Below are 18,587 nucleotides of genomic sequence, written 5' to 3'. Positions count from 1 at the left end.
ACTCTATCCAAGTTACTGTTTTCTGCTTGATTTATACCAAGTAGTTTTCCCCATTTTACAGAATATATTGTGTATGTACATATATAAAGTGTATCAGTAGGATAAAGTTAATATTTCTAAGGTGACCTTATTTGCAGGGTAAATTCAACTCCTCAAAACTTACTAGTGTCCGACTTGACTATTATCTGGGATTCCTTTAACTGAATTATTTATTCTTCAAAATATCACTGAGTACCTACAACACGCTGAATGCTATGCTATAAACACAACACTGTAAGCAAAGATTTAATAAATCAGGCTCTAGGACAGAACCTTTTAAAACACTGTACATTTCACCCCTTCTGTTCCCAACTCCTCTCCAGGAGAGGGTGGCTATAGGTTCAAACAGTTTAAACAATGAGAAAAGAAGGAAGAAACTACAGAAATATAAAGGACATTCATACAATGCAATATTATTCAGCCATAAAAAGGACTGAAGAACCAATTCATGCTAAAACATGGATAAACCCTGAAAACACTATGCTGTATCAGTGCATAACACAAAAACAAAGTGTAACACAAAAGGCCATATATTTAATGATTCTATTTGTATGAAATGTGCATAACAGGTAAGTCAAATCCACACAGACAGAAAGCACATTAGTGGGCGTCAGAGGAATGACTGCTAATGGGTATAGGGCTTCTTTCTTGAGGCGAAAGAAAAGTTCTAGCATTACTGGTGATGACTGCAGAACACTGAAAACACTAAAACCCATTGAAATTTACACCTTAAAATGATTTAAAGGTTAATTTTATGGTATGTAAATTTTTATCTAAAAAAAAAAAAAACCCACACAACCCATTGAGAGACTGAGAGAAGGTTAAATATCATACTAAGACTATGGCAACTCTGATGTTGGTCTTCCTAGGGTCAATTAAGCTAACACCAGACTTTTTCATTTGAGAAGGGAATTCTCCTCTCAACTGAGCTAGAGCTGGCATTTGCAAATAAAGATTCATCTGTTAATTGATTACAGTGTTTCATATGCATTATCTTAAAATCAAACTAATTTGTTTTCTTTACTTTTACCAAATAACTGCTTATATAAACTTTTACCTAATTTTATAGCAGTGCTCTCTGTGCCTGACAGTCTGAAGTCAAAGAACTCAAACCATTGGTTTTAGCCCTGAGCCTCTGGTGAATAGGTTTTTACCCAATAGGGTTGACTCCATCCTTCACATACTCATCTTACGCAGTCATTATTTTAACTAGGTAAGCATATTTGGTGGGTAAGTATGAAACAGAATTTAATACAGGTCACCCTTTCATTCTGCATTAAAAAAAAAATTGGTACTACCATGTAATAACTTAATTTCTTTACATAGCAGACTTGATTTAACAAAAAGAAACTAAAATTCCATGATCCCTTGAAATATTTTAAGTACCAACCTTTATTTGTTTAGAGAAATAATCAGGAGTTGAATTCACAAGATTAATCAGAGACACCTACCCCTAGACCACCAGTAATGCCTGGGCAGTCTCTCTGATAGCAAAGCACTATCTGATAATTCTTAACAAAATCTACCAAGTTCCAAGTTAGAAATACTGCAAGATCCACAAAGAAGGGCAGTAGCTGAAAGAGACAGTAGAGAATGTTTAACTATATGGCTAGCTTATGTGTACTTCACTCTTCTGGTCTGTTCACTAAACATTCAGCATTACTGGAAGGTAAACAAAGTATTTCTGTGAATAGGTCTTTGTGTTTAAAATCTAGAATTATCACCTCAAGGAGTAATACTAGGTTTAAGATGCTATTTATTCTTTGGCAATAGAAATAATAAATAAGGCCAGTGAAAAATGGTTATCACATTAAAATCTCTTATGTTCTCACCACTGAAGTGATAATTCTACTCTTAAGAGAGAGAAAAGACTGCTTAAAATTATCAGAGCTGATTACTGAAATTAACTACTTGTGCACATTGAGATTCTCCTGTCTACTCCAAGTATAGAGGCTAGTGGCATTCTAATAGAACATCACCACTACTTCGACAGGTTGGTAATTATTTACAGAACTCTTCAGAGAACTTTTTAAGTTTTGGTGGGATATGTTTAGGAGTTGGCAACTTTCTGTTAAGAGCCAAACAGTACATAATTTAGGCTTTTGGAACTAAACAGTCTGTTGCAATTACTCGACTTTACTATTATAATATGTGAAAACAGACATAGAAAATATAGAAACAAATGAGTGGCTGTCTTTACTTCCTCCATGGATACTGACATTTGAATTTCATATGATTTTCACATGCCATCACATACTATTCTTCTTTTGATTCCCCCCTCAACCATTTAGGAATGCAAAAAGCATTCTCTGCTCTTGGGCTGTACAAAAACGGGTAGCAAGATGGATTTGGCCCATGAACCTTTGCTAATTCCTGGTTTAGAGTATAATGGAATGAAGAAAAGTTACAGATGGTTTAAGTGAGTAAAATAAACTACACTAACCATTTTACATACAAACTGTACATTTTACAGTCCTAAAATTAAGGTATTTAACCCCATAATCAAGTTCAATATTCAGTTTGATCTCCGTTCAAAGGATATGTATTTACAAAGGGTATTTTCACATTATTATTTGTTTTCATAAAGATTAAGTGGAAAAGAACACCTTAGCTTAACTGAATTCTAATCTATAAAGAAAACTGATCTCTCATCCATCTGCTGTGGCCACCTCTAATCCTTTATTTCAATCTATTAGTTATTCCTTCAGATTACTGCAATACCTCTTAACTGGGTTTTCAGCTTTTATTAGTTTCCTCATATATCCATCCTCTGTCCTGCAGTCAAAATAATCTTTAAAACATTTAGGTCTGATATTACAACACCTACCAACTGTGGGGTTTTACCTACCAAGTGTGGGGTTTTCTTTTTTTGGCTGTAGTGAGTGGCTTGTGGAATCTTAGTACCCAGTCCAGGGGTCAGCCTAGGCTCTCAGTAGTGAAGACGCAGCGTCCTAACCACTGGACCGCCAGGAAGCCCCATGCCACCTACCACGTCTTACAGCGGCTGCAATGGCTCCCCCAGCGCTCAGGCACAGTCTCAACTTTCCTTCCCTCCCTTATCCCTTGTCTCTTCTTTTTCCTATTTCCAAACTGCAGACACACAAATTATAGATGTTTTTCACATGCAGTATTACCTTAGTCGCTCCCTGTTTCACATAATTTTCCTCACCTGTTCAAACTCAATGAGACACAACCACTACATGCTTTGTTATGTACTGACCCTAGGAAAACTGTTTTTATACCCTACAGTAACTGTCTGGTTTGTTTGTTTGCTCTCCTTCACTGAGTAGTGAGCTCTTGATAGACAGGTTTGTCTTTTACTTAGCACTAATATTTAATATCTAGAATCTAGAAAGAAGTCTGGAACATAAGAGAGACTTAAACATTTGTTGGATGAACCCATGAGCTATTATGGTGAACAGTGTCACCCCCACAACAAGATATGTTAAAATTCTAACCCTCAGTATCTCAGAATGTGATCTTATTTGCAAACAGGATCACCGCAGGTACAATTAGTTAGAAGAGCCCAATCTGGAGTGGGCTGGCCACAACGCAATCTGACCAGTGATCTTATGAAAAGAGGAGACACAGAGAGATGAGGGGTGAACACCATGTGATGCTTTCTACTGTTGTTCCCTTCTGCATGGTTTGACGTTACCCAGCTTCTTAGATATGGCCCAAGATCACCAGTCAGTTCTGACAGGACTTACGCTGGTCACTCGACGGTAGATCTGTGCAGCGTTCTGGCACTCTGAGTACGGGTATTCAGACGTGGCCATCTCGAGCATGCACATCCCAAAAGCATAAACATCAACGGATTCATCGTACTTCTCTTCATACATCTCAGGGGCCATGAACTCTGGGGTACCTTAAATTAAAAGAATGATTCAGACTCAATGTGAGGAGAAACTGCAGACGTACTCATGGGGAGAGCGGGCAGCAGAGGGGCTCACCTGTGAGACAGAAGAAAGTGGAAGGGGTAAAGATAAAAGAAAGACAGGTAGGAAGTGGGGGGAAAGGAGAGAAATCACCTTAGTCTGCTCCATCAAATCTGTCACAGACCTCTCACAGCAATTCCTTTATAAAAAGAAAAGGACCACGCATCTGTTTATTTACTGTTTCAAGTGGATTACTGTTATACAATGTCAAAATAGAGCATCACATAAAAGATAAACTGATATAACTCATATGAAAACAAATGGAGAAAAAGGTAAGAGAACAGCAAAGAGTAAAGCAGAGAAAATGGCATCTATCTGTAAGACAGGATGATAGGTTAAAAAGATAAAAATACTTGTCTGCCCCCTACTGTATGAGAGCTGTAAAGTTAACATCTAGAGCTAGTCTCTTGCCAATAACAGTACACTGATCAATTTCACTTTTAAGGCAGCTTTGCAGTAAAAAAAAAAACAAAAAAAAAAAACAACCTGACATTCAGCGCATTTTAAAAATAATATAGTGTAAACGTCTGTGAGGCCACTCACCCTCCCCGTAGTTTGCAAATCTACTGCAGGGGTAAGAAACGTAGTGAGGGACACCCTATACACACACCATTCAGTCTGTATTTGAGTTCTCATAGTGAATTAAAAGTGTGAAGTGTGTGATTCCACAAACCAAGTTTCCAATGTTTCCAAAGAAATTAAGCCCAGATACCTAAAATTACAGAACATTTCGAAGAACAGGCTTGCACAATACAATCTAAACAAGAAAGAAGAAAAAACTCTTGGGCCAGAGATTAACATACCAAAGACAATCAAAGAACTGTTTCTTTATAGGCACAGGGAAGGCAGAAGGGAAATTCAGCTTTAAATAACTCCCTAGAACACTTATTTGTTTTAATCAGGATGTGCAAATTACTGGTATTCTATGTTCTTTCTTACTAAAAATAGGATTCTAGCCCACTTAAAAATGAGTAGTTTTCTTGCTGCTGTCATCATCACCTTTTGAGAGAATAGAGTTCATGAAGATTTCAAGCTTTCAAACTGTCGCACCCTCTTCAGAAGGGAAAGCTTATAAAACAATAGGCATTAAACTATATTTCCAGCTGCAGTGTCCTGACACACAGCGTTGTCCTGTAAACCAATGATTGTCGAGGAGGGCAACTGGCCCCACAGGGGACATATCTGGCTGTCACGACTGGAGGGAGGTGGACAAATGGGCATGCTACCAGCATCTAGAGAGCAGAGACCAGAGATGCTGTTAAGTCATCTTAGAACACACCAGACAGTCCTCACAACAAAGAACCATCCAAACCAAAGTGTAAATAGTACTGAGACAGAAAACTGTTTTAAGCAGATCTTTCGAAGAGCAGAAGAAAAAGTTGATAATGAACCATTATATTTTTACATTTTAAAATAGTTTTAATAGGCAGATTTTTTTGAATACAAATATATACAACAGACCTTTTCAGAAACTAAATTATATATAAATTCAATTTCTTTCATGGGGGAAGTTAACACAGTTTATCTATCATATAAGTGTATGATACTAAGCATCAACAAAATGACCCAGGAAGGTGACAGTTCTATTACATAAGGTTTTGTCAACAAAGTTCACCTTACTTCTCTTCATATAACTTCACAAAACAACAACTGTCTTTAGGATGCTTCTAGAGGCATAAATACAGAGAACTCCATATCACTTCCTGGGTTCAAGCTATGAATTTCTGAAGGTTTATTTCACATTATAAAAGCTCTGACAGAGTCAGGTTTCTAAATAAAGTGAATGTCAGAAAGCCAGTTAGACTTTCACAAGGTACCTGTGAAACATACCTATCACACTCTTGGCAAAAGAAGCCCGCTTCAGGGTGGCCAGACCTAGGTCTCCAATCTTGACTGAGCCTGTGGGGCCAGTGATAAAGATGTTGTCACACTTAAGATCCCGGTGAATAATAGGTGGAGTTCGAGTATGAAGAAACTGAAGTCCTTTAAGAATCTGACGGCACCAGCTTCTCAAAACTTTGATCTTCATCACCTTAAACCTTTTCAGGTACCTAGAGAAGGCAAGGTACACCAAACAGGTTATCGATGATATGCGTTTACTGCTTTGAAGAGTTCCATTAAATTCTAGCATATCTGAGATAGGAATATCAAATTTAGAATATTAAGATTCAGTAACCTAAGGTTAGTACTACTTTTAGCAAGGTTAAAGGGGATAGGGTAACAAGTAGTTGGCAAGCAAATTCTGATAATAAAGCACAAAAAACAAATTCCTTAAAATTAGATCACTGCCAAGATGACTGACAAGAGGTAGAGTCTGACTTCTGGTAAATGGTGGAGCAGCCCTTACTGGAGGCAGATATAAACTCCAGTGAATATACGTGCACGAGCGAACACACACACACCTGAAGATTCTACAGACCAATCAGAATCAGGCACAAACTGGAAGGGAGGACAGATGAGAAAAAAGGGCAAGCACTAGTCTGTGCAGGTTGCTCAAACCTGGACACAAGCCTGTAGCTTTACTGGCAGAGGGATAAATACAAGGACAGAGTTCAAGATGACCGTAGCATCTAAAACAGTGTGTTCAATACAACTTTCTACAATGAAAGTCCGTCCAATACCATACCCGCTAGACAAATGAGAATATTTATATTTAAATAAATTAGATACATTAAACTTAAAAAGGTCATCTCCCAGCTGCACCAGTCACATTTCAAGTGCTCAACAACTGCACACGGCAAGTGGCCACCATTTTGGACGGTGCAGATTACAGAACATTTCCATCACCACAGAAAGTTCTGTTGGACAGCAGAAATCCTGAAAGGTGGCAGGGGAGGGGGAATCCAGAAAGGAGGTACAGAAGGGGCACTCCAAGTTCTGCATATTCACTCTGCCCAAATCTCTGGCTAACCTCTCAAATATGTGTGTATGCAGCAGATTACAAGCAACCCAACTAACACTAAAAGAATCGAGTTTTCTGACTAACTGAGGTCAGATGCTATTTCATCTGGAAATACTCAGGGAAAAAAATGAAGCACACAAATGGTAAATATAAAAGAATACACTTTCCTAGCACTATCTTTATGTTACATGTGACTACCTAAAGGAAAATTTATAACACTGTGTTACAGGATCTATACAACAGACATACATAACAAAGCTTATAGCATAAATTATAAGTACTAGAGATAAATGGGCCTATATTTGTGCAAGTTTTCTTTATTTTGCATGAAATTGTACAGTATCAACCATAAGCATGCTGTGAAAAGTTAAAGATTTAAATTTAAATAAAGATTTGAAGATTTAAACTGAGAAAAAAATACCTAAAATGTACACATATACACAAGGAAGATTAACTAAAAAGCTAATACAGAATCTAATATGAAATTTAGAAACAAATTTAAAAATGAAATTCTGCTTCACTTGGGGGGGGTGGATAAGAGATAATTAAAGAAAACTTTTAAGATTTAAGTTGGTTTTATGGTTTAAAAACATAAAGAATTAATCCTGGAGGATGAGGAAAAGGTTGTCAATGAAGAGTAAGGCATTTACTGAAATGAAGGAAATGTTCTGTATGTTAAATGTTCTGTTTTTTTAAAAAGTTTTGATCAAAACATCAAATGACAGAACTATGATTAATATTTTCACTGCTTATAAATTTCATTATAAGGAAAAATCAAGCATACAAATATTGGAACTTTGATGAAATGTGTATGTACTCAAGTGTTTACTGATGTCTGCAACTTAATCTGGAATGAAAAAAGAGGGGGATGACTAGATGAACATATTTGGTAAAGCAGACATAACAGAGGTTAACTAAATTAAAGAATCCAGGGAGAGACTATGTATGTGTTCACTATATAATTCTTTCAACTTTTATGTATAATTAGAAGGTTTTAGAATAAAATGTTGGGAAATGTCAATTATCTCTCATTACAATTTGAAGAAAAAACAAAGAATACACACATATATAAATACATTTAAGCTTATATATGCATGAAGAAACAATGAAAAATAAGAATTAAAATTACGACTTTTTAAGAGAAAAAATATTGGGAAAAAGGTGAGGCTAGCTTGTATCTCTTTCACACCTACAAAATGATAAAATATAATAGATTGTCTATTAACCTTGTATCTTATAACCTTATTAAATCTGTTTAGAATCACTGGAATTTTCTATGTAAACAATTACATAATCTACAAACAGGAGCAGTTTTATTTCTTCCTTTCCCATCTTTTTGCTTTTTCCTGGTTTCCCCATTCTTATTCTGGGCAGGCCCTCTAGAACAATACGGAATATAAGCAGTGAAAAGGCATCTGTGCTTTGTTCCTCACCTCCCAGGAAGCAGTGATGTATAAAGCTCTTCCACGGATGCTCTTAGCAGTCTGAGGAAGTTTCCTACCACCCCTAGTCTGCTAAGAGTTCTTAGTAAGGAATAGATGCTGATTTGTCAAATACTTTTTCCACATATACTGAAATGATCATACAGTTTTTTATTCTTTTAATGTGTTGAAAAACATTAATTTGTTCTATGTTAAACCAATTTGGCGATCCTGGGATAAACCCTATTTGTCACTGACATACTGAAAGTCCCACGGATAGCAAGGAGATCAAACCAGTCAATCCTAAAGGAAATCAATCCCGAATATTCACTGGAAGGACTGATGCTGAAGCTGAAGCTCCAATACTTGGGCCATCTGATTCGAAGAGACGACTCACTGGAAAAGACCCTGATGCTGGGAAAGATTAAGGGCAAGAGGAGAAGAAGGCGACATAGGATGAGATGGTTGGATGGCATCACTGACTCAAAGGACATGAGTTTGAACAAACTCTGGGAAATAGTGAAGGACAGGGAAGCCTGGCGTGCTGCAGTCCATGGGGTTGCAGAGTCTACTATGACTGAGCGACTGAACAACAACAGTGTGATGGCTAGAATCCAACTTGCTACTATTTTGTAAAGGAATTTGGTACCTATATTCACGGACACTGCTCTATAAAGTTCTTTTGCTGTATCTTAAGATTTTGGTATTGGGGTTATGCTGGCTTCAAAAAAGGAACTGGACACTATTCTTCCACACTGTTATTTGAGAAAAGTCAACACACTTGGTCCCCCTCCACTAAAATACAGTATGATAAATACGTAGAACATAAAATGTACCACCTGAAGTGTTGAAGTGTTAGTCACTCAGTTGTGTCCAACTCTGCGACCCCATGGACTGTAGCCCACAAGGCTCCTCTGTCCATGGGATACTCCAGGGAAGAATACTGGAGTGGGTTGCCGTTCCCTTCTCCAGGGGATCTTCTCGATCCAGTGATTGAACCTGGGTCTCCCACATTTAGGGCATCCTTTACTGTCGGAGCCATGCTCATATTATTATGCACAATCATCACCACCATCCATCTCCAGAACTCATCTTATGAAACTGAAACGCTATACCCTTTAAACAATGACACTCCACTTCCCCTTCCCCTGAGGCCATGCAACTATCACCCAACTTTCTGTCTCTATGAATTAGCCTACTCTGAGTATCTCATGTAAATGGAATCATACAGTATTTGTCTTTCTGTGACTGGCTTATATCAGGTAGCACAATGCCCTTAAAGTTCATTCCTGTTGTAGCATATACCATAAATTTCCTTCTCTTTTAAAAAGGCTGAAAAATATTCCATTGTACATATACACCACACTTTGCTGCTATGAACATGGGTGTACAAGTACGTCTTTAAGACTCCGCTTTTAATTCTTCTGGGTATATATCAAGAAGTGGAATTGTTGAACCATATGCTGATTCTATTTTTTTATTTTACTGAAGTATAGTTGATAATGTGCTTTAATTTTTGCTACACAGCAAAGTGACTCAGTTATACATATATATAATCCTTTTCATATTCTTTTCCATTTCTATTTTTTTGTTGAGATGTAATTAACATATATTGGTTCAAGGTATACAACATGATGATTCAAATATGTATATATTGTGAAATGATCGCCACAGTAAGTCTAGTTAAAATCCATCACAAAACTCCAACTTTTTTTTTTTACTGTGATGAAAACTTTTAAGATCTACTCTCTTAGCAACTTTCAAATATACAGTACAGTATTATTAACTGTAGTCACCATGCTGTACATTACATTCTTAAGACTTTTATTTATTTACAACTGGAAGTTCGCACCTTTTGTCCACCCACCCATTTCACACTCCCATGCCCTTGCCCCTGCCTCAGGCAATCACCAATCTGTTCTCTGTCATCTATAAGTTTGGCTTTTTGGTGTTGTTCATATGGTATTTGTCTTTCTCATTCCATTAGCACAACCCTCTCAAGAGTCCATCGATGATTTTGGCAAGGTTTTCTTCTTCATGGCTGAATAGTATTTCATTGTAGATATACATACCATATTTTCTTTATCCATTTATCCATCAATAGACATGTAGGTTGCTTCCATGACTTAGCTAGTGTAAATAATGCTGCAATGAACACATGGGTACATAATTTTAAGTCAGTGTTTCAGTTTCTTTGGATAAATACTCAGAAACTGAATTGTGGGGCCATATAGTAGTCCTATTTTTAATTTTTTGAGAAGCCTCTGTGCTGTTTTCCATAGTGGTTACACCAATTTAATCCCCACCAACAATGCACAACAGTTTTTTCTTTTCTCCATAGTACTTGTTATCTGTCTTTTTGATAACAGCCATTCTTTCTTTAAAAAAAGAAATAATTTATTTATGCTTGGTTGCTGGGTCTTTGTTACCGCACGTGGGCTTTCTCTAGCTATGGCGAGCAGGGGTTACTCTAGTTGAAATGTACAGGCTTCTCACTGCTGTAGCTTCTCTTGTTGCAAAGCACAGGCTCTAGGGCATGCTGGCTTTACTAACTGCAGCTCGTGGGCTCAGCAGTTGCAGCCCATGGTCTCCAGAGTACTGGCTCATTAGTTATGGCACACAGGGTCAGTCACCAATGGCAGGTGGGATTTTCCCGAACCAGGCATTGAACCAGTCTTCCTAGCATTGCAAGGGAGATTCTTAACCACTGGATCCTCAGGGAAGCCCTGATAATAGCCATCCTAACAGGTTATCTCATTGTGGTTTTCATTTGTGTTTCCTAATGACAGGATTTGAGCATCTTTTCATGTGTGTATTGGCTATTTTTGTATCTTCTTTGGAGAAATATCTATTGAAATTACTTGCCCGTTTTTGAATTGAGTGTCAGCAGGAACGTAAAATGAGACAACCATTGTGGAAAACAGTTTGGTGGTTCCTCAGAAAGGTAAAGAATTACCATATGACTCAGCAATTCTACTCACAGAAATATAAATCTAAAAGAAATAACACCAGGTACTCAAACACTTGTACACAAATGTTCAGAGCAGCATTATTCCCAATAGCCAAAAGGTACAAACAGCCCAAATATCTATCAGCAAGTGAATGGATAAACAGATTGTGGTTTATCCACAAAACACTATTTAGTCATAAAAAGGAATAAAGCACAGATACATGCCACAACAAACCTTGAAAAGATGGTACGTGAAAGTAGCCAAAACAGACACATATTTTATATTCCATTTATATGAAATATCTTGATCAGATAAACCCTTAGAGACATAATAGTTGGTAAGGAGAATGGAGAGTTGTTTGATGGGTTTTAGTTTCGGAAGACGAAGAATTCTTGAGATTTGTTTACATAGCAACATGAATGTATCTTACAGTACTAACCTATATACACTTAAAAATGATGAAGACAGTAAACTTCATGTGTTTTTACCACAGTAAAAAAAAAATTCCCATCCATAAATCCTAGAGATCGTCTAGTCCAACCATGCACTTTACACGTGGAGCACTGAGGCCCAGAGAAGGGGCTCTCATTGCCCTAAATCACAGCTGGCCGAAGTCAGAGCAGGGAGCAGACACCAACTACGGTCCAGAGCTCTTTCTACTTTACCTCTTGCTGCCTCTGCTATGAGGCTCAGAAACTGAAACAGATGATGATGGGGAAAGAGAACGTTAAACTTAAAAGAAAAATGCCTAAAAACTTAATTGTGTGAAATTAAAGAGAAAACATACTGAGTGTGATGGGGGTGGGGTGGGGTGTTCTTTTAAGGAGCCAAAAATGTTTAGGAACTTGACAGATGTGGTTATACAACACTGTAAATGTAATAAATACCAATGAATTGAATACCTTAAACAGGATAATTTTATGTTGTATGAATTTTATCAAAATTTAAAAAACTACTGTGTACTGACAGAATGACAACCCACTAAGTATTCAAACTGGAAAAAGAATCTCAAGATGAAGATATACAGAACTATTATCACACAACTTTCCTTAATTTCACAAATTTCCTTAATTCATTCAAATATTTATCAAGTCTCAAGTACAGCACCAGGGAGCATAGTCTAGGAAAAGAAAGAGACATGTGAATAAGAAGAATCCTGGACAACTTAGAATAAAGATGTTGCCATAAATATCAGAAAAGTTGGAAGGGAAATTAGAATTTGCAGGGGGAGATAATCTGTTGGCTTTGCACATGTCACTTTTGTGTATCCACGAGCACAGGCATGGGGTACATCCAGGAGATACAGGACCATCCACGCTTGACCTATCCATATTCCTGGAAGAGGTGACTGATCTAGCTGTTTTGGCTTCAATTTCTGATGCTCCTGTGGGAAACTGAATTATCTGTATAAATGTCACAATACAATTGGCATTCAGTACAAATTTGCAAAGACATAGCAAAAACTGCCCAACATGAAGTGATAAATCGGTAAAACTTGTCAATAAGCTTCAGCTTCATTTCAACCACTAGAGGGCTACCTTGTCACTTGATTTCTGATCTCTCAGCCACAACTTTGGAAACGTCATTCACCATGACTTAAAAGTAACTAGGCTTACTCTGCGACTCCATCTCAGTTAATACTTCAGTTCAGTTCAGTCGCTCAGTCGTATCCGACTCTTTGCGACCCCATGAATCGCAGCACGCCAGGCCTCCCTGTCCATCATCAATTCCCAGAGTTCACTCAGACATGTCCACCGAGTCAGTGATGCCATCCAGCCATCTCATCCTCTGTCGTCCCCTTTTCCTCCTGCCCCCAATCCCTCCCAGCATTAGAGTCTTTTCCAATGAGTCTACTCTTCGCATGAGGTGGCCAAAGTACTGGAGTTTCAGCTTTAGCATCATTCCTTCCAAAGAAATCCCAGGGCTGATCTCCTTCAGAATGGACTGGTTGGATCTCCTACCAGACCACTTTATACACCAGAGAACCTTGTGAGCAGGGCATGTGCTCCCATACTAACATTTCCTCCTTAGGATGCTGGGCAACAAGAACTGATAGGGCCTGAAATAAGAGATTCAAGTTCTCTTCTATTTCCTGGTCAGCTTTTCTAACATTGAGATAAACTTACGTTTTAAGAGTTCCAGATGTCATCAGTTCAGTCACCAATACTATGCACTTCTTTCCCTTTACTGTGGATTCCCAGGAATCATAGAATCGAACAATATTAGGATGCTGAAGACCCTTTAACATTTCAGCCTCTTCTTTAAATCGCTGCCTCTCAGACTTTGTTAACTTTCGATCCTATAATCAAAGAGCAAAAGAGAATATGGTTTAAGATTAGGAGTTTGGGACTAATAGGTATACACTACCATATTTAAAACAGATAACCAACGGACTTACTGTATAACACAGAGAACTCTGCTCAATATTCTGTAATAAACCAAAAGGGAAAAGAACTTGAAAATGGATACATGTATATGTATAACTGAATCACTTTGCTGTATATCTGAAACTTAAAAAACAAAAAGAAGACACAGAATATGGTTTAAAATAAAAAAACACACCAAGCCACATAGTCACACTTAGATGCTAAACATGGACTATATTATAATGACCAACAATGTTAAAATAAAACATCCTAACACTGAAGTTACTAATAATAACTTAATCAGCCTGTTATGGGGAGTATGAGAACAGGCTAAAGTGTGTTTAAGAAAACTCTCGATTATAAGGTCATGCTTGAGATTATTTTACTATCTTCACGGTTAATGTGTGCTTCAGATACACGGTGTTTAGGTACAGTTATTTTACCAATTCCAATGTAAGTCACCTATTGACAGAGACATGCAATTTAATAATGAAACAAGATTGCATTTTGGAAGTAGTGAGATCTAAATTTCTCCCCTCTCCTCCGCAAGGAAATTGAGGGATGACTGTGTATGCCTTCACCTCATAGGACTGTTGTAAGAAGTAATCTACTAGGCATGTTTCTATCACATATTTAAAGTGCCTGGCACTTTACGGGTTAATTCACTTCTTATCTGAGGTAAATGGAGAAAAGCACTTAATCTGATGTTCTTCCTTTGACAAAGCACCATACACACAAACTCTGCATTGCCCTGTAAATTAAAGTTGAAACTGTCAACTACCAAAGCATGTAATACATATTTTAACAAACTATTCCAGGCATACAATAACATAATGTGTCTAAACACTAAAGACGTAATGTAAACTCTCCTGTGTAACTAGACAGCCTTTCCCATTGCTGCCCTTAAATAATTCTTGGTAAAGAATCCGCCTGCAATGTAGGAGATCCCAGTTTGATTCGTGGGTTGGGAAGATCCGTTGGAAAAGGAACAGGCTACCCACTCCAGTATTCTTGGAGTGGCTCCTGTGGCTCAGCTGGTAAAGAATCTGACTGCAATGGAGGAGACCTGGGTTCAATCCGCCAGTACTAGGACCGACTTCCACTACTACTACTACCCTGATTAGATATACCATCCCTATCTTAAAACACCACACTAGGCATTCTGTGAAATTACGCTAGTCATTAGATCTTCTAGGAGAGCTTATAAATATATACATTAATAATACATACTATATCACAAATTCAAAAGGTTTAATAACTATTTTAATACAATTTGTTTTCAATATACTATGTATTTTATCATATAAACCTAAAACATTATTCTAGCTTTCATTATTTAGCCTTCTGGGGCATAAAAAACCCAGTAAATACATCTGTTAGGCTAAGCTAGCAGTAGAATTGCTGGATCACAGGGAACAGGTATTAACAAACTGCTTTTCAAAGGGGCCATGCCTGGCACTGCAGTGCTATCACTCCATATAAAAGTGAAAAGTGACACTATTAATCATTCGGTCTTGCTAGACTCTTTGTGACTTCCAAGTAATCCAAGTTCAAATCCTTATCTCATACTTGCATGAACATAGCTCCCAGACCATGAATTCTCAGGGTAAACTTTCTTTCACGGACTTGGGAAAAACTGTTGTTTCCCTGACTCAGAAACTGAAATTTTCTCTAGTCTGTCTTTATATTAAAGGTGTTGTTCCTCTTTAGAGCTTCCCAGGGGGCGCTAGCAGTGAAGAACCCACCTGTCAATGCAGGAGATGAAAGAGACGTGGGTTTGATCCCTGGGTCAGGAAGATCCCCTGGAGGAGGACATGGCAACCCAGTCTAGTATTCATGCCTGGAGAATCCCAAGGACAGAAGAGCCTGGTGGGCTACAGTCCACGGGGTCACAAAGTCAGACATGACTGAAGCGACTCAGCACACACATTCCTCTTTAAGGAACAAGTTTACTGGATCTCAATTCCAATACCTGCTTGGGCTTGAGATTTCATCTATTCTTGGGGAGATGATAAAACCATAAGTTTAGTTCAGTCGTTCAGTCATGTCCGACTCTTTGCAATCCATGGACTGCAGCATGGCAGTAATCCCTGTCCATCACCAACTCCCGGAGTTTACTCAAACTCATGTCCATTGAGTTGGTGATGCCATCTACCACCTCATTCTCTATCGTTCCCTTCTCCTCCTGCCTTCAATCTTTCTCAGTATCAGGGTCTTTTCAAATAAGTCAGTTCTTCACATCAGGCTGCCAAAATATTGGAGTTTCAGCTTAACCATCAGTCCTTCCAATGAATATTCAGGACTGATTTCCTTCAGGATTGACTGGCTGGATCTCCTTGCAGTCCAAGGGACTCTCAAGAGTCTTCTCCAACACCACAGTTCAAAAGCATCAATTCTTCAGTGCTCAGCTTTCTTTACAGTCCAACTCTCACATCCATCCATGACCACTGGAAAAACCATACCTTTGACCAGACGGACCTTTGTTGGCAAAGTAATGTCTCTGCTTTTCAATATGCTGTCTAGGCTGGTCACAGATTTTCTTCCAAGGGAGTAAGTGTCTTTTAATTTCATGGCTGCAATCACTATCTGCAGTGATTTTGGAGCCCCAAAAAATAAAGTCTGACACTATTTCCCCATCTATTTCCCATGAAGTGATGGGACCAGATGCCATGATCTTAGTATTCTGAATGTTGAGCTTTAAGCCAACTTTTTCACTCTCCTCTTTCACTTTCATCAAGAGGCTCTTTAGTTCTTCTTTCCTTTCTGCCATAAGGGTGGTGTCATCTGAATATCTGAGGTTATTGATATTTCTCCCGGCAGTCTTGACTCCAGCTTGTGCTTCATCCAGCCCAGCATTTCTCATCATATACTAGCATATAAGTTAAATAAGCAGGGTGACATACTTGACATACTCCTTTTCCTATTTGGAACCAGCCTGTTGTTCCATGTCCAGTTCTAACTGTTGCTTCCTGACCTGCACACAGATTTCTCAAGAGGCAGGTTTAGGTGGTCTGGTATTCCCATCTCTTTCAGAATTTTCCACAGTTTGTGGTGATCCACACAGTCAAAGGCCTTGGCATAGTCAATAAAGCAGAAACAGGTGTTTTCTGGAACTCTGTTGCTTTTTGATGATCCAGCGGATATTGGCAATTTGATCTCTGGTTCCTCTGCCTTTTCTAAAACCAGCTTGAACCTCTGGAAGTTCATGGTTCCCGTACTGTTGGAGCCTGGCTTGGAGAATTTTGAGCATTATTTTGCTAGTGTGTGAGATGAGTGCCATTGTGTGGTAATTTGAGCATTCTTTGGCATTACTTTTCTTTGGGATTAGAATGAAAATTGACCTTTCCAGTCCTGTGGCCACTGCTGAGTTTTCCAAATTTGCTGGCATATTGAGTGCAGCACTTTCACAGCATCATCTTTTGGGATTTGAAATAACTCAACTGGAATTCCATCATCTCCACTAGCTTTATTTGCAGTGATGCTTCCTAAGGCTCACGTGCCTTCACATTCCAGGATGTCTCACTCTAGGTGAGTGATCACACCATCATGATTACCTGGGTAATGAAGATCTGTTTTGTATAGTTCTTCTGTGTATTCTTGCCACCTCTCCTTAATATCTTGTGCTTCTGTTAGTTCCATTCCATTTCTGTCCTTTATCGAGCCCATCTTAACATGAAATGTTCCCTTGGTATCTCTAATTTTCTTGAAGAGATCTCTAGTCTTTCCCGTTCTACTGTTTTCTTCTATTTCTTTGCACTGATCACTGAGGAAGGCTTTCTCATCTCTCCTTGCTATTCTTTGGAACTCTGCATTCAAATGGGTATATCTTTCCTTTTAAACCATGCCTCTTAGTCAACAAGACTGGCAACTGTCCCAGAAAAACCCCAGTGTCAATTCACTTTTCCTACTCTGGTTTCTAGTTTCTTCCTTGTTTTTAAACCTTGGAAATCATCCTGACATCCCCATAAGCTCAACTATGCATTTAAAAGGATAGGATTTTGTATTTCTTCTCATTAAAATTTTCAAAGTATCTGGTATTATACAGTGGGAAGAATTTTCAGCTTGTTTCATTTTTCATTTACTGACAATAGAGCTTATTAATGTATGTTTTATTAAAAAAATATTGTTTACCATACATTCTTATGTGTCATTTCAGGAAACTATTCAAAAAAGAAAACCTAGATCACCTGTTGACTCTCATACATTACTGCTGAATTATGAAAACTTAAAGAAACTGTAACGTTAATCTACTCTCAGAACAATCAGAAGACTAATCACACACGAGCCAAATGAATTATAATATTCTACCTACCATTAAGTAGCATTTAATTTTTATATTTCCAATATATAGTCTACTACTTGTCTTGATAAGTACTCTTATTTTCTGAGACATGCAACATTCATTTCAGTTTTAGCGATTATTATATCTCTTCATAAATGGTTGATTAAATTTTAAATACTTGAGTACCCCGTGTCAGGCAATAGGATACGACAAACCTAAGAGACAAGATTCCTGCTAGTCTAGACCTTCCAATGTAAGAGGCAGAGGCATTAACTTCATTAGATATTAAAAAGAGAAAATATTTTTATTTGTATTTATGAAAAGAGTACTTGGAGAGCAAGTACTCGCTATAAGACCCAATTCTGTGTGCACAAGCTAGTGTTGTCCTCACCATAGCAGGCTATCCTAAGCACTGAGATCATGGGCATGGAGCTCTAATGTTAGAATACCTGAATTGCTTAAGAACGCAAGAGTCTGTAGAAAGTGCTAAAGGCAAACTTGGAAATGCAGGATATAGACTGGAGGCAAGGAGGCTCAGAACTTTAATAACCTTGAGATTTAAACTAACTTACTTAAACGTGTTTATTCAACCAGAGTTTAGAGCCTCTGGAAAGTGTATCACTTACAGTAGACCACTGCAGCTGAAACTTGGAATTTACATTGTACAGGATAAGGTAGTTTACAGTAC

General features: G+C 38.0%; 1 protein-coding gene across 14 annotated transcripts in view; it reads right to left on the bottom strand.

Moving 5' to 3' along the window:
- The window catches only part of WNK1 (WNK lysine deficient protein kinase 1), a 126,646-nt gene that overhangs the window by 60,443 nt on the left and 47,616 nt on the right, over window positions 1–18,587 (bottom strand). For all 14 annotated transcript variants that reach the window (XM_018048666.1, XM_018048667.1, XM_018048668.1 and 11 more), the window contains exons 2-4: window positions 13,378–13,550; window positions 5,808–6,028; window positions 3,750–3,907 (exon numbers count right to left, since the gene is read on the bottom strand). In XM_018048666.1, coding sequence (XP_017904155.1) covers window positions 3,750–3,907; window positions 5,808–6,028; window positions 13,378–13,550 — 552 coding nt within the window. The remainder of the gene's footprint in view (window positions 1–3,749; window positions 3,908–5,807; window positions 6,029–13,377; window positions 13,551–18,587) is intronic.

This window comes from Capra hircus, chromosome 5 (assembly GCF_001704415.2).
Source record: "Capra hircus breed San Clemente chromosome 5, ASM170441v1, whole genome shotgun sequence".
NCBI classification, from domain to species: domain Eukaryota; kingdom Metazoa; phylum Chordata; class Mammalia; order Artiodactyla; family Bovidae; genus Capra; species Capra hircus.
The sequence above is the reverse complement of the archived record's forward strand: the minus strand, read 5'-3'. Positions and strand labels throughout refer to the sequence as shown.